The sequence below is a fragment of the Nyctibius grandis genome, chromosome 5 (assembly GCF_013368605.1).
Source record: "Nyctibius grandis isolate bNycGra1 chromosome 5, bNycGra1.pri, whole genome shotgun sequence".
In the NCBI taxonomy this organism is placed as follows: Eukaryota; Metazoa; Chordata; class Aves; order Nyctibiiformes; family Nyctibiidae; genus Nyctibius; species Nyctibius grandis.
The window spans coordinates 65,445,467-65,460,062 of NC_090662.1; the positions used below are offsets into that span (position 1 = coordinate 65,445,467).

General features: G+C 40.9%; 2 protein-coding genes across 5 annotated transcripts in view; one reads left to right on the forward strand and one right to left on the reverse strand.

The window, feature by feature from the left end:
* Positions 1-12,550, reverse strand: part of STAB2 (stabilin 2) — an 88,686-nt gene extending 76,136 nt beyond the window's left edge. The window contains exons 1-5 of the mRNA XM_068402420.1: positions 12,467-12,550; positions 6,643-6,776; positions 5,730-5,845; positions 1,615-1,700; positions 720-789 (exon numbers count right to left, since the gene is read on the reverse strand). Of these exons, the coding sequence (XP_068258521.1) occupies positions 720-789; positions 1,615-1,700; positions 5,730-5,845; positions 6,643-6,776; positions 12,467-12,550 (490 nt within the window). The remainder of the gene's footprint in view (positions 1-719; positions 790-1,614; positions 1,701-5,729; positions 5,846-6,642; positions 6,777-12,466) is intronic.
* The window catches only part of NT5DC3 (5'-nucleotidase domain containing 3), a 189,637-nt gene that overhangs the window by 102,206 nt on the left and 72,835 nt on the right, over positions 1-14,596 (forward strand). Inside the window, exon 15 of one of the 4 annotated variants that reach the window (XM_068402422.1) lies at positions 4,567-5,135. The exons of the other annotated variants lie outside the window; for them this stretch is intronic. Coding sequence (XP_068258523.1) covers positions 4,567-4,773 — 207 coding nt within the window. The 3' untranslated portion in view covers positions 4,774-5,135. Of the gene's footprint in view, positions 1-4,566; positions 5,136-14,596 lie in introns of those variants that run through there. 4 annotated transcript variants of the gene reach the window in all.

The window sequence follows — 14,596 nt, forward strand, 5'->3', positions numbered from 1 at the left end:
AAGGAGGATGGATCCAGCAGGAGCCTTTAAACACTACAATTTGAATGCAATCTCTGGCTGCTTGTACTTTTTCCCTAGATATCAACTATTTGCCTCCAATATGGGATACTAGGCTAGAAGGACTTTTGGCCAGATTCAAACTGGCCTTTTTTGAGTCAGATATACTGATTTCAATACCACATGAGTACTTCATGCCTTAATACAGATGCTCCAGTTTGTAATGTATTTAAAAAACATACCAAAACACTGTAAGCCACTATAAATTATGAATTTGATATGTTCCCAGCCCATATTTTACGTACCATGAAAACCTCCTGTATTTAGATCAAATAAACACAAATCCATAATTTAGGATGAAAAGGGGATACCATGATAACTGGCTAACAGGGAGACATACCTGCAGGAACACACAGATGATTCTAATCCCTAATTTGTTTGACTGTTGGCTATAACAACGATATTTGAGATAAGATTAAGATATTTTTGTAGTGCTACCCTAAGTGTTGTCTGTATAGTCCTAAGCTGAATCCAGCCCCACTGTGAATGAGGAATTGAGTAGCTGCCCATTTTCTTTGCGTGTTGTGTTCCCTGAAGCAGGTAGCAGCTCTTGGTGGGAAACCCTTAGACCCCCTACCCATTTCACTGTGGTTTCTTAGTGTCTGAATACAGCTTTCAATAGTTGTCTTTTCCCCACTTCAATAAAGAAAGGTCAAACTTACCTGATGTGCAGTGAGGACCAAATAAATTATCTTCAGCACATTTTTCACAGGCTGTCCCACCAAATTCTTTCTGTGAATTACAGAATGGAAAACAAAACTTAAGTCTCTCATCTATCTCTGTATAGGTAGATATATGTTTAGCAGCCTGAAAACAGCATCTTTAGTTGCCAAAAAAAATAACATTAAAGATTCAAACAGCAAATCAGAGATGACTACTGCAATCTAGAAAACATTGTCTTTTGAATGCTTTTTTTCCTCTCCTTTTTTTTCATTTTAAATTTTTAACTCTTATACTTCAAATCAGATGTTCTGAATATCCAGTTAACAATAAAGTACAGTAATCGAGCCTAATGTCCAAATAATTTTTACAATTGTTATGTTGTATTTTCTGACTGTTTTTCACTCTGTCTCTTTTTGGCATATTCCCAGATGTGCTTTTGATGTAATGGAAAGATTAACCAGTAGAGGGGGAGGTAGAAAAGATTTGAGTTGTTTTTTTAAAAAAATCTTTTTGGCTGAAGTTATAAAGCACTGCACATTGCACTCAGCAAAGGAACATTGTATTGAGAGTATAGTCCCAAGTATAAGGCCTTTCTAATTGGGGCAAAAAGTCATAAGTAACAGCACACTTTAAAAAACAGAGGAACACAAGCCACCTGTTTCAGGAAGACAAGATGGAAGAGCTCTTTAACAATTTAATCTGAAAATGCTCAAGTCTGTAGACATAGCAGTGTGAAGATAAGTGCAAACCATGAAAAAAATTAACTCCAAGCAGATAATCTCTAATGTTTCTGAAATACTTTCCTTTAATGTATTATACAATGTAATATGCATTATTTCTTAGCAGAGCTTACATGCTATTTTTATATTTTTTTATTTAAAAGAAAGGATGTACCTGACAAGTACACGTTCCATCCCCATTCATACCCTGGGAGCAGCGTCCTCTCCTGTTGCATGGTGACACAGCTCCTCCTGGACAGGCTAGAAATTACATTTAAGCCATCAATCAGCTTGCTCTGACCCTTATGCTCCCCTTGCACGTTAGGGGTGAAAACCTTGGAGGCTGCAGGGTTTTGAACCAGACAGAGACCTCAAGTGACTGCTGCTATTTTGCAACTGCCCGAATCTCTTCACTAGAATCTCAGCTTCATCAGAGACTGCCACCCTCTCTCGTCTGGGAAATTAAGCTAGTGGCTTGAGTTGAAGTATTGCACAAAACCCAGTTTTCTTATTCTAAAGTACCATATTGATTTTGTACCTGCTGATCCACCTCTAGCTGCAGACACTCTGAACTGTTATCTTTTTTTTTTGATACAAGTGGAGTTTGCCTGACCACTTCTTCTGTATGTTAATATAGCTCTGATTGAAAATTTGCTGTCAGAATTATACTTGATGCTAAGTTAGAGTTTAAATAAGCCTTTTTTTGTTTTCCACACAAATTGCATTTGCTTTACGTGCAAAGTTTTTCCTTTTCCCTGCTACCTCCCACAAGACTGTGATACTTGATTCAAATGATCTTGGAAATTGAAATTTGGGTATCTCATAACCCACCTCTGTCCAATGTGCTCTGGTCAAGTAAAACTTGTGTGCCAAAGATGTGCTACGCTCTTCACATCCTCTGGTGCTAAAACCATGATTACAGGCAGTGGTGTACCAGGTGAGACAGAGTCTGACCAAAAAACCCAGCCAACAGGAGAGGTTAAGAAACAATGACTGTATTTCCAAATCAAAATAGGTTAATTTTTGGCTGAAATTCTTCCATATTCAAATTTTTACTGAAAGCTTGCCTATAGGAAATGCATATTACAGTAATTTTCAGTCAGATTGATCTGTCAGGTTTTTCCTCCTGTAGGGATATCCTTATTTTTTATAGATGTGCAGCCTCTCCATGGAAATGATTTATTAACTCCCTTCCATAAGCCCTTCATTCCCATAATTGAAGTTCACATTAAGTACTATAACCCTGATGCAAGTGGTATCTAAATGTATCACACTCCTACTGCCCTCACAGGTTCTCTGCTGTACCTTACTGGTAGATTTATTGCCTAGAGTCTCAGTTTGTTCTGTGTGGGTGGAGATGGGCAGCACTGGATTTATGCTCCCATTGAGTAACTTAATCCTGATTTAGAGTGTTTAAGCGATGTGGAAGTTTTCATGAAAATTAATTTGATTTGGACAGAGTGACGAGCAAATAAGTGGATGTGTATATGTATACACCTAATTTTAGTGAAGGCTTTGTCTTTATACCAATCTGTTAATGTTTCTTAATTTATTCCTTAATGATGAGTCTGTGAGGTCTGTTGGATCTGAGTAAGCTTCTCGTGGAGAAACAATAAATGTAAAATTAAAATTTTAGTGCAGTTTATCTCATACGTGCTGAAATAAAAAGATTTATTAAGAATTGAGATGAAATAACCAGAAATGAGATAAAGTAGTAAATACATATACTTTAATCTTTAAAGTGACTTTTAGTGAATCTTGTTTTCTGGCTACCATGTGATAGCTAAATCTCATCCTTAGGACTGACACAGACGCAAACTGTTAATATTTGCTCTGAGTGGAAACAGTTTTACCTCTACTGATGCTTTTATTGAATGTGCAAAGACAGAGAAATCATGAGAAAAACTCAGTTTATGGTATAAATTCTAGGAAAGAATAATTTAAAATTGCTGACAAACCAGGTTTTTTTGCAGTTGATATCCATTACACTTCCCCTTGTCTTCACTACCTCTTGTCTCTTGTAGGGACACCACCACTAAGGGACAGCTTTATCAGAAGTTTAGCAAATTACCATATTGTTGTACAAGTTTGGTCAGGCAGATAAAGCACTTCTCCCGGCTGGCTGGGCCAAAGGAGGCAGCACTGGGACACCAGAGTGATCCTGGCACAGCCACCTGCTGCCACCCCGGTGCTGGGGAGAAGCAAGACCTTTGCTTTTGTTGAGGATATTTTTTGAAAGGTAGTAAGAAAGAGATGTTTCTGCTTAGCTCTTAGAGCTGTCAGAGACCAAGGGACAAATCTTTATACCTAGGCCAAAAAAGCTTAATTCTATCAGCTTTTTTTTTTGTCTCATGGAGTTTAATTCAGCACTTCCTAAGTGTTTTCAAATGCAGCTTCTTGGATTGCTTCTCTTCATCTGACTCCCTGCAGGCTGAAGCAGTGCATAGAACTTGTAAGCAAGATGTATTTTGGACATATAATGTGGTAGAATTAGGTTTATTATCTTTCCTCTTGGTGTTTTTTTCCCTTTTCACTTTTTTTTCTTTATTGTTACAGTACTTTCTACTCAGCTGCCCATACTGCAGGCTTTTCTTTGGAGCCATGCAAATATTTGCCCAGAGCTGGGGTAAGGAGAAGCTCCCACTGAAGCTCATCAGTTACACATGTGGAACATCTGAGCTCCACCAGCTTTGGCATCTGTGGTTGGATGATACTGGCAGTGTTAAAAGGCTGTGCTCTTTTCCTCTGAGTCTTTTTCCCCCATACTTTTCCCTTTTTCCTTGATGTCTTTTTACAGAGGGATGAGCATGTGGCTTGTTGGTTCGAGGTGCTTTGTTGGGAGGGAAGGGACAAAACATCTTTCATTCACACTGTGTGTTTCAGCATGTGCTATCATTTAAGGAAGTCAGAGTGGTATTTAAGACCTAATTTTGTTGTTGCCATCAGATACTAAATGTGAAGTAAACCCCTACTCAGGGATTTTTCTCTGGCCTCAGGAAGGACAGGCTTTCCTCCAAACATTTCAAGGCATGCTGTATACTCTTAGATTGTGATAATGCAAAGAGCTATTTTCTTCCTCCAAATGACAGCAGAAACAATGCTGAGACCTTGATTCTTTGCTTTTTAGAACCAGGAAGTTTGTCTGAAGGAAGAGAGGGCTTCCTTGCCTCTGCAGCCTCCTGCCCACAGCGGTGCATGCAGGGCTCTGGCTCAGGGCCAGCGAGCTCTGCCCCTCTCTGGAAATACCGATGCCCCTTGTGTGGCCTTCTGGAGCAGCCTGAAGTATGGGATGACAATCACATGTAGCATTGCCTTCCTCCTACTGGGCACTTAGGGTGCGTTAGGTGGAAAAATGGTAAATCACCACACAAGTGGTTATCTTCAGAAGAAGACAGGACCACGCACTACATACTCGACTATTCACCTGTCTTTTCTATAGAAGTAGCTGTAAGTTGGGGTTTGACTATTTTACTTTAGTAGATAAATGACTGGTATTTAAGTCATAGCTTGGGCCATGCTAAAATAATTTTTTAATCTATTTTGTGGACAAAAGGACTTCACAGTTCTTGAACCAGACCTTTACCCCGTTATCTAAACCTCTAACTAAAGGAAGAAATGCTCTGTCTGGGCAGGGGAACTTCCTTTGTGGGTCTTGATGCCCACCTCAGTAGCCTGAGGCTTGATGCACTTGTGGAGATGCTGAAAGGCTTTTCCTGAGGAAGGGGCAGTGGGAGGAGAGGCACTCCCGATTACCCCTGCTTCAGTAATGACCTTTAGCATTCACTGGAGGTTCAAAAAAACTTGGAGGGGAAAAACTGCTTCAAGTTGAACTGAAAGAAAAGACCTTCCTTACATCAAGAAGTAAAGAATTTAAAGAGATTTGGAAATATTTCAGACTCAGATGAGGGTATTTTTGACCTAAAATAAAACATTTAAACTTGTGGTGTGAAAATTTTAATTTTTAAAGTCCATTGTGGGGATCCTCCCAAATGAAAAGTCATTTTGCAGTCATTGACATGATTTGTTTTGAAAATCTGAAAACCAAGGGTGTTCCATGAGTTTTTTGAGTTTTTCTGTGAATTGTTATTTTTAAGTGAAGCATTGAATATGTGTTTTTCTCCAAATCCTCTAAGTTTTGGCTGAAAACTGCTGTTTATTTCTACTCCTATATTTCTACTCCTATAATAAGCTCTGAGGAGCAATCTTCTCATGGCAATAGCTCCTGAAAAGAAGAAATATCACTGCTTTACTTCTACTCAAATTCTATCAAAAAAATTGAAAAGAGCTTACCCATGCAGTCTGGGCCCCAGTGTCCCTGGCAGCACTCAGGTTGTTCAAATTCCTTCATACAATGATGCCGACATCCCGGAAAAGAAAGTGTGTGTGTTTTAATTTCTAGATAGTACCTGAGGAAAAGAAGTTGGAGCTGCTTTAAAGTACTTAAAAGCCTCCTGTGGGGAAAAATGAAATTCTTAACCTCCTTTTCTCCTTTCAGTGTCTGACAAGAGCACTTTAAGCTTAGTTGTATTGATCTGCCTTTCTTTCTTCATTAAAAAAATGCATTGCACATCAAGGTCTAAAAAGATCCTTGTTTTTTTTTTTTTTATTTCTGCAACATAACCACAGCAGTTTTCTTTAACTTTTGATTTGAAATAGTATTTTAAAAACTATTTAATATCAGTGTTCTTTAAATGCTAAGTAAGCTCAAAATAGTTACATTTTCACTAAAATACTGCTTTTCTTTTTTTTTTTTTTTTAATCTGAAAGGCAAGATTTCAAATTTGGTTTGAGATATTTTTTCCTGCCCTTCACCCCCCATACCTCCCCAGTCTGGCAGTTTGAAAAATCTGTTATTAATATGAAAATATATGATATGAATGTTCTATAAATATCACATGTATTGTGATATATATAGGTCATTCATATCAACTATGCAGAATAAACAAGAAAGTGATTTTATGATACCACTCAAAAGAAAATCTGATAGGCCATTGATAGCAATGTTTATTTTCCTCTTATACCATTTGCTGATTAACTTTAGGCTTGAAATACTCTGAGTGAAGCTTGAGTTCTGGAGTTGGTGAAGCCAATGGTAAATGTTCCTTAAGAAAATTGCATAAAATAGAGCATTTGTAATAGAATTAACATTTTCTAATTCATGGAGAGCAATATTCATGGAGAAAAGCTCTGACAGAAGAGATACCTGCAGTCTGGTATCCCAGTCCCGTTGGTAATTTTGGTGTAACCAGCAGGGCACTGGGTTTCGAGGTTTAAAGGGCAAGGTACACATTCAGTTTTCATTCGAATGAGCAGCTTTTGATCACATTGCTTCTTCATCTGTAATAGGAGAAGATTAATTAAAAAGAAGGAAAAAGTTCTCTGAGTTGGTTTAACTCTGTCCCCAGTGGCATTGCTAAAAAATGACAATTTTAACTCAGCTTTGTTCTCACTCACAGCCACAAGCTTTATCTGGTTCAGCAGGAGCTCCCTGCTCTGGAGCTAAACTAGGTAATAGACTACATATTAGGGCTTTGCAGTGGTCTTGTCTGCACAAAATATGTCCAACCACTGCAGGAGAAACCCTTATAAGTGTCATATTTCTCCTAAGAACACTTTATCAACAAATGCTAAGTTCAGCAGACTTAAAAGCCAGGTTATGAAGACAGCATTAGCCTACGGAGCCTTAGCTCTGAAGTTGCCTTGCAAACCCAAAGCAGGGTGGAAAAAGACAAGTGCTGGCAGATGCTTTCTCCATCCCATGGCAAAACTAAACATAAGGTGTGGAGGAACTTGCTCATGGCTCTGTGCACACAGAGCACAGCACAAGCCTTTGTTCATATCAAAAGGCTGGGTTTCATATTATTAGCACCAGCATGCTGAACTAAAGGACTATGGCTGGTATTTTCAAATTGGCATAAAAGAATGACATCTAGCTTTTCATTGAAATCCGGTAGAAGTTATGGGTCTGACCCCACCAGAGCACACTGATAAGTGTAGCCTTCTTTTATTTTTTACCTAGGGAAAGTCACAGAAGGAACCAGCCCAGCATGGGAAACCTGGCTGTAGTCCTCTAGCTCACATGCCAAGGGCTCGTGCCCTTTGCTGTGGAGTTCCCAATCTCAAGAATGGAAATCTGACAAAATCGGCAAAAATGAGATAAGGCTTAGGGTATTGTCACAGTGGTAGCATTGTATTTTCTGGTTGTAGAAACCATAGATTTGAAAATATCTGTATACCAAAAATAGTGTTTGTTTACTACTACTAAAACAGTCCACATATTTTAAAGCAAAAAGTCTTTGCTGAACTCCAGCTAATGTTTGCTTCACCTTCCTTCTTGGTGAGTATTTGTAGAAGTAAGTTCCTAATTCACAAATGGTGAAAAATGATCTAATGCAAAATATGATCTTCAAAAACCATCAAAAAGTAATAAATGAAATTATCATTCTTGGAAAGGAAGTACTGTGATGTGCTCCATTTTCTATTCCAAGATAACCATTTATCCGCTGTTCTATAAGTATGGACCCATTTAAGTGGTCTTAACTCACTCAAGCAATATTGACCACAACAGGCTTCCTGTCTGGCACAGTAGAATTGAACTGAACTCTCTGAATGGGATTTCAATTAAGCAGTTGAGTAGTCAGTTAAGGCAACATCTGAATCATTGCCAGGCCAACGTGAAGAAACGCTTAATGCTTATCTTGAAAAACTGTACCTGCCCGCTGTGTGTGTGTTTGTGCATTTGTGTATGTGTGTAGGGGCCAATTCTAGCAGCATCATCCATTTGAAAATATTTAAATATGTTAATAGTTGTCTGTGGACGTTTTAAGTAGTTTCCCAGATTTTAAAGACAGAAGAAATGAAATATAACAAGGGCAAGTGTAGAGTCCTGCATCTGGGCAAGAACAACCCCATGCACCAGTACAAGTTGGGGGCAGACCTGTTGGAGAGCAGCGTAGGGGAAAGGGACCTGGGGGTCCTAGTGGACAGCAGGATGACCATGAGCCAGCAGTGTGCCCTTGTGGCCAAGAAGGCCAATGGCATCCTGGGGTGTATTAGAAGGGGTGTGGTCAGCAGGTTGAGAGAGGTTCTCCTCCCCCTCTACTCTGCCCTGGTGAGGCCGCATCTGGAATCTTGTGTCCAGTTCTGGGCCCCTCAGTTCAAGAGGGACAGGGAACTGCTAGAGAGAGTCCAGCGCAGAGCCACGAAGATGATTAAGGGAGTGGAACATCTCCCTTATGAGGAGAGGCTGAGGGAGCTGGGTCTCTTTAGCTTGGAGAAGAGGAGACTGAGGGGTGACCTCATTAATGTTTATAAATATGTAAAGGGCAAGTGTCAAGAGGATGGAGCCAGGCTCTTCTCAGTGACATCCCTTGACATGACCAGGGGCAATGGGTGCAAGCTGGAACACAGGAGGTTCCACTTAAATTTGAGGAAAAACTTCTTTACGGTGAGGGTGACTGAACACTGGAACAGGCTGCCCAGAGAGGTTGTGGAGTCTCCTTCTCTGGAGACATTCAAAACCCGCCTGGACGCGTTCCTGTGTGATATGGTCTAGGTAATCCTGCTCCGGCAGGGGGATTGGACTAGATGATCTTTCGAGGTCCCTTCCAATCCCTAACATTCTGTGATTCTGTGATTCTGTGATTCTGTGATTCTGTGAAGAACAATTATACCAGAGGAGCATAATACAGAATAATGGAGGTTCTTGCGTGAAATTTAGTTTGAACAAGAAGATCTTTTAGAAAACATTCATTGATTTGGAAATGGTCAGTTGTGGAGAACAACTGTGATATGTTGCTTCTGTCATAATATGTCTGTGATGGTTTTCTTCAGCCTCCAGCCATTGCTCTTCTGTAGTTTGCACGATAGGTAGGAAGCTGTTCTGCTACCGAGGTTACTACTCCCTTCCTATGAATACTTACAGTCTGAGATTAAAGTACATTTTCTTTGTGAACCTAAATAAATAGCATTTCTTGAATTCCCTGCTATGACTCCAGTTTCCCAATTCTTGAGTCATTCCCCAGCTCTCCTCCAGAGTCTGCTCAGTTTGGCAATAGCCCTCCTGGATGGGGAGCGTCAGACCCAGCCTGTCTGGGCAATTCCAGTGCACATGAATGGGATTTGTGCACTCCCCCTGCAAGGTCTTCTTTGTCCCCCACCTCAGCAGATTGACCATTAATCCTTTGTTCAGCAGCATCACAGCAGGAGCTTCAAGTCATTTGCTATCCAGGGTCTATTCCAAGCTGTCACTGCCAAGGATGGAGCCCATTGAAGTGCTATCATGCCTTGCTCAATAGACATACTCCAGTATTTCTGTCTAGGGAATCCCAGACAATATATGTGCATGTGCAACCCTGTGCTGTCCAGGTAGTACTGGACCTTCTGGGCACATGTGAGGCCGTTCTTTCCCTGGTGAGGCCGCATCTGGAATATTGTGTCCAGTTCTGGGCCCCTCAGTTCAAGAAGGACAGAGAACTGCTAGAGAGAGGCCAGCGCAGAGCCACAAAGATGATTAAGGGAGTGGAACATCTCCCTTATGAGGAGAGGCTGAGGGAGCTGGGTCTCTTTAGCTTGGAGAAGAGGAGACTGAGGGGTGACCTCATTAATGTTTATAAATATGTAAAGGGCAAGTGTCATGAGGATGGAGCCAGGCTCTTCTCAGTGACATCCCTTGACATGACAAGGGGCAATGGGTGCAAGCTGGAGCACAGGAGGTTCCACATAAATATGAGGAAAAACTTCTTTACGGTGAGGGTGACTGAACACTGGAACAGGCTGCCCAGAGAGGTTGTGAAGTCTCCTTCTCTGGAGACATTCAAAACCCGCCTGGACGCGTTCCTGTGTGATATGGTCTAGGCAATCCTGCTCCGGCAGGGGGATTGGACTAGATGATCTTTCGAGGTCCCTTCCAATCCCTAACATTCTGTGATTCTGTGATTCTGTGATATGTGGAATGCTGCAGCCTCATTGCAGAAGCTCACAGTTGGCCTGGGCAGGTACACTGGCACCTTGGGCAGGATTTCTACATGTGCTACAGCCTGGTAGTCCTGAATGAAGCCCTCACCCCAGCAGTTTCTCCCCTTGTTAGTTATTCTTCCTTCAGTGTTTATGATAGCAGCAAATTTTGGTAGTGAAGATTATGAGCATGTATCACAGACACTGATAAGGAGATTAAGTTGTATGAGCTCTTAGGGACTCCACTTGATAGTCGTCACCCAGTTCATAAGTATATTTCAACATCTATTTGGTCTTCAAATTTTAGACTTTATAAATGTACTGTTGAAATCTGATTTGGGCAATGTTCAAGTATGGTAGTTATATTTGGGTTGTGAAACTTTTACTGTTGGGCAGATGCATTTCAGGCATCTTTGAAATGAAAATCAGACCTTCTTCTGGATGTGGGTATAATGTGGATACAGCTCTATCAGATGCTTGGCAAAGCAGTGGCGAGCAGTGCCATGCTGAGCAGACTGAGCAGCCTTCCTGCCTTCTCGGCAGAGCCCAGTGCTGGTGGGGCACTGGAGTGACCTGGCTCTTTGGGCTTCAGGTCTAAGGCGGCTCCCACAAACTCAAACCAGAGCATCTCTGCACCTTGCTTCCCATCCAAAACCACCTCATGAGGCACCAACACAAGAGGGCTTGAATGCTTCAAGCCTTTCAAAACCCTGGTGCTCAGCACTAGCACAGCCACCTTAATGGCCCATCCTTGATAAGAGATGACATGCACCAGAGCAAGAACCAAGACAGCACAATCGCACAGTCTGGGCACCTTAAGTCCTATGAGTATTTCCACTGAGTCAAATCAGTACTGTTAATGTTGAAGAATCATAAACTTGAAGCATTTGCTGATTTTTTTCAGTCTATAACCAAATATGCTACTGAAGCCCTGCTCCTTGCAGGTGCTCAGGTAAGCCATTAAGAGTCTGGGTAAACTGCTGGGCTTGTATGATATTAAGGATCAGGAGTGGCTGAAATTATGTCACTGGAGAAGTTGTCGTGAAAAAGCACCTCACAAAATTTCATTTTTGGAACAAGAAAATTCAAAAAAATTTTAAAAAGATAAAATCGAAATAAAAATAGATTATACCCTTTCCCTACCACCAGCTATAAAAACTGTTTTTTTAAAAATGGTGGAGCTATTTCCACTTTCTTCCATTTCCTATTTTCCCTTTTTGGTTTTATGAAAAATGGAAGAAAAGTGATTTGTTAGCAGCTCTTTTTTAGAGATAGAGTATGATAACACTTTTCCCAGTATTTGTTTGTACTTTTCAAAGTATTTTTCCATTTAAAACAAAAGAAAACTGAGTGGCTTCCCTCTTTTTTTTTTTTCCCCCTCCAGAATGCAGTAATTTAAAGCTTCATATTGTGAGACAGTTTAGATGAGTGAATGTCTCACTGTTGGACTCCTGGTTGTAACCCAACACTTTCTGCCTCTCTACAAGAGTGGTGAAAACAGATTTTGTGAAATTCCAAGATCCATAGGATTTGTACCTGCAAATGCACCACTTCCCCAAAAGTCTACAAATCTTTTACTTAAATTTATAACTTTGTACAATTACTTCCAATAGCTCAATTCTTTAGAATATTTTCCCCACCTACCTGAAATAGCCTTTCCTCCTTGTGGTTAGTAGAGTGGATAATTTTCACTATGGAACAATTTCTGCTTTCATCTTCTGACTTATCAGGAATTCTAAGAGTTTTCTTTTATTGCTTTTGATGAGTAAGTCAGCTACAGTCTTTTGCCACATTTGCCATTTTTTAGAGACATTTCCAGCATAGTCATGAAACATCATTTGAGCCAAATTCTCATCTGGAATAAACTGATGCGTTTCTGTTATCTCAGAGGACTGAATTACACAGCTCTTTGGTTTATAATTCAGTGTCATATGGTATCAGTGACTGTTAAAGTGGGTTTTTCTTCTATCAGATACAGTATCTGATAACTAGTCTCTCTATAACAGTGAAACAGCCCCTGCCCCACAGTGTAATGCAGACACATAACACTTGAATAAAAAGCTGGTTCTTACCTCATCTAGGACTTGTGATGTCAAACACGGCTTCACTGCAACCAAAAAAGCCAGAAAGAATAAAACAACTGGATTTTTTTCCATTGTGAAGGATATGATTTTTTTCCTTCAAAGCCCTCCAGACAGAAGAACTAAAATTCTGACAGAAAGGGATTGTTTGTTAGAGTTGCTATTTCTTCTTCATTCTTAGGCAAATAGTTAACAGGACTCTTGTCTTCCTGAAGGAAAATGAGTGAAGCATGTGAAGCTTGCCTGCAGGCAGGAAAAAAATCCAAAATGCAAGGTCTTTGCTGAAAGTTTTCACTGCAAAGCTGAATAATCCCTTCCTAGCTGAATGACAGGATATCCTGATGGGGCTCTGTTCATTTATCCCTCTCTCTGAAGCTGTTGACAGTGCAAAAACAAGGACACTGAACTGTTATGACAGAAGATGTTTTCTTCTTTTAGATGGGCATGGACAGGGGATGAGATCAACTGCTGCGCTTGTTATCGTTACGTTGGTTCAGCTGATCTAAGGCAGAGCAAAGGATCTCTGGAAGTTGGCTTATCAGCCCTAATAACGTAAGGGTGGGTCCCCTGAATGTGGTTCTGGGAGAAATACTACTGACTTTATCTCAGGAGGCCAAAAGAACGTCTTCCATCTCTGGTTAGCTGGATAAAAAGGGAGATTTTTTTTTTTCCTTTTTTGCTATTTTTGTTAAATCATTTTGGCTGATTTCCTGGAGCTAAGCAGAGGAAAATTAACTCAGCTATGTTACTTGCATATATGATTAGGAAGGATGAGTTGACAGACATTTTGATTTGCCAAAAGCAAGACTGTTTCTCTTTCTTCTCAGAGTTGTTCTGCTCTTTTCTAGCGCTGCTGTTTGCTGCTGCTCTGGTCAGCCTTGTAAGGGCAGCCTCTCTCATGTCTTAAATACCTAATAATTTGGCTGCCTCCAGTGTGCCAGCTTTGCTTTGTAGCCCTGACATTATCATTTTTCAGTCATGTGAAGGCACTCCATAAGGGTGCCTTGATACAAAGTTGTGCTTTGAAGCTAGGTTAAGTTTTTGAAGAATCCACAGTGGCTGTAAACACTGTGCTTTCTCCCGAAGTCCTATTGGTAGTCATGGCTAGATGCTGCTGTTAGACCACAAATGTAACGTTTGATGCAGTTGTAACCTATTATCTCGGACTCCATATTGCTTTCCTAAAGAACTCAGTGGTGATACACATATAATACACAAATGCATTGTGTCAAAATTCAATTCAAATTGCTTTTGTTCTATGCTCTAACTGAATACTGTAAAATTGCTGGTAGGAGATGGCAGGGCAAGATGTTTCCTGTGCGCTCATCAGATCGTGTTCCTTTCTGCTATATGATGAGGAAAGTAAATCTTTTCTTGTTTATGCAGACAAGATAGCAGCCAGGGGTTGCAATGTACATGCTGACGGTAGGTATGGCCCTGAGAAGTGCTGTTTCTCTTTTCTGAGGTCAAGGTCTTTCATGTTGCTTCGGTTTTGCATACAATGTACAATCTGGCCTGGGGGAAGCAATGGCTCAGGTTTTTCTCCAAAAGAGCAGAATCCTGGAGGATCTTATCTCCCATGCAATGATAGCCCATGGCTGCATCCTGTCCTCCGTGGGATGTTTGGGAGTAAAACTTATCCTCTGTCTTCTGCAGCTGTGCCTTGTTGGAGCGTGGGCAGGGTGGCTGTCTGGACAGGGTGTGCACTACCTGGGCAAAACACGTTTGCCTGGTGCCTGTGTGTGGGACGGCAGGAGCTGACAGCTTCTGCAGCAGCTTGAGGTCAGATGGGTTTCTTGCCTGTTGCCACTTCAGACAGCAGAGTGATGAAAGGAGCAGTAAATAGAGCACGTCCCTTTCCTGTCCTGTATATAGAGATAAAAAGCAACACACATCAGCTCTCTCGTTATCTGCTCTCACCTCCCATACAGGCATTTGTGTGAAGTAAACCCTTTTTCCCTTTCCTTCCTCTCCCTTCATGGCAGAGAGCGGCCTCCCCGCTAACTGCCATGATGACCACTTTCCCTGCTCCAGAGGCCACCCTTTCCTCATTTTGGTGATGGGGATTTTCCTCGTTCGTGAGGGTTAAATACAGACTGTGCCAGGCTCTAACTATAACTC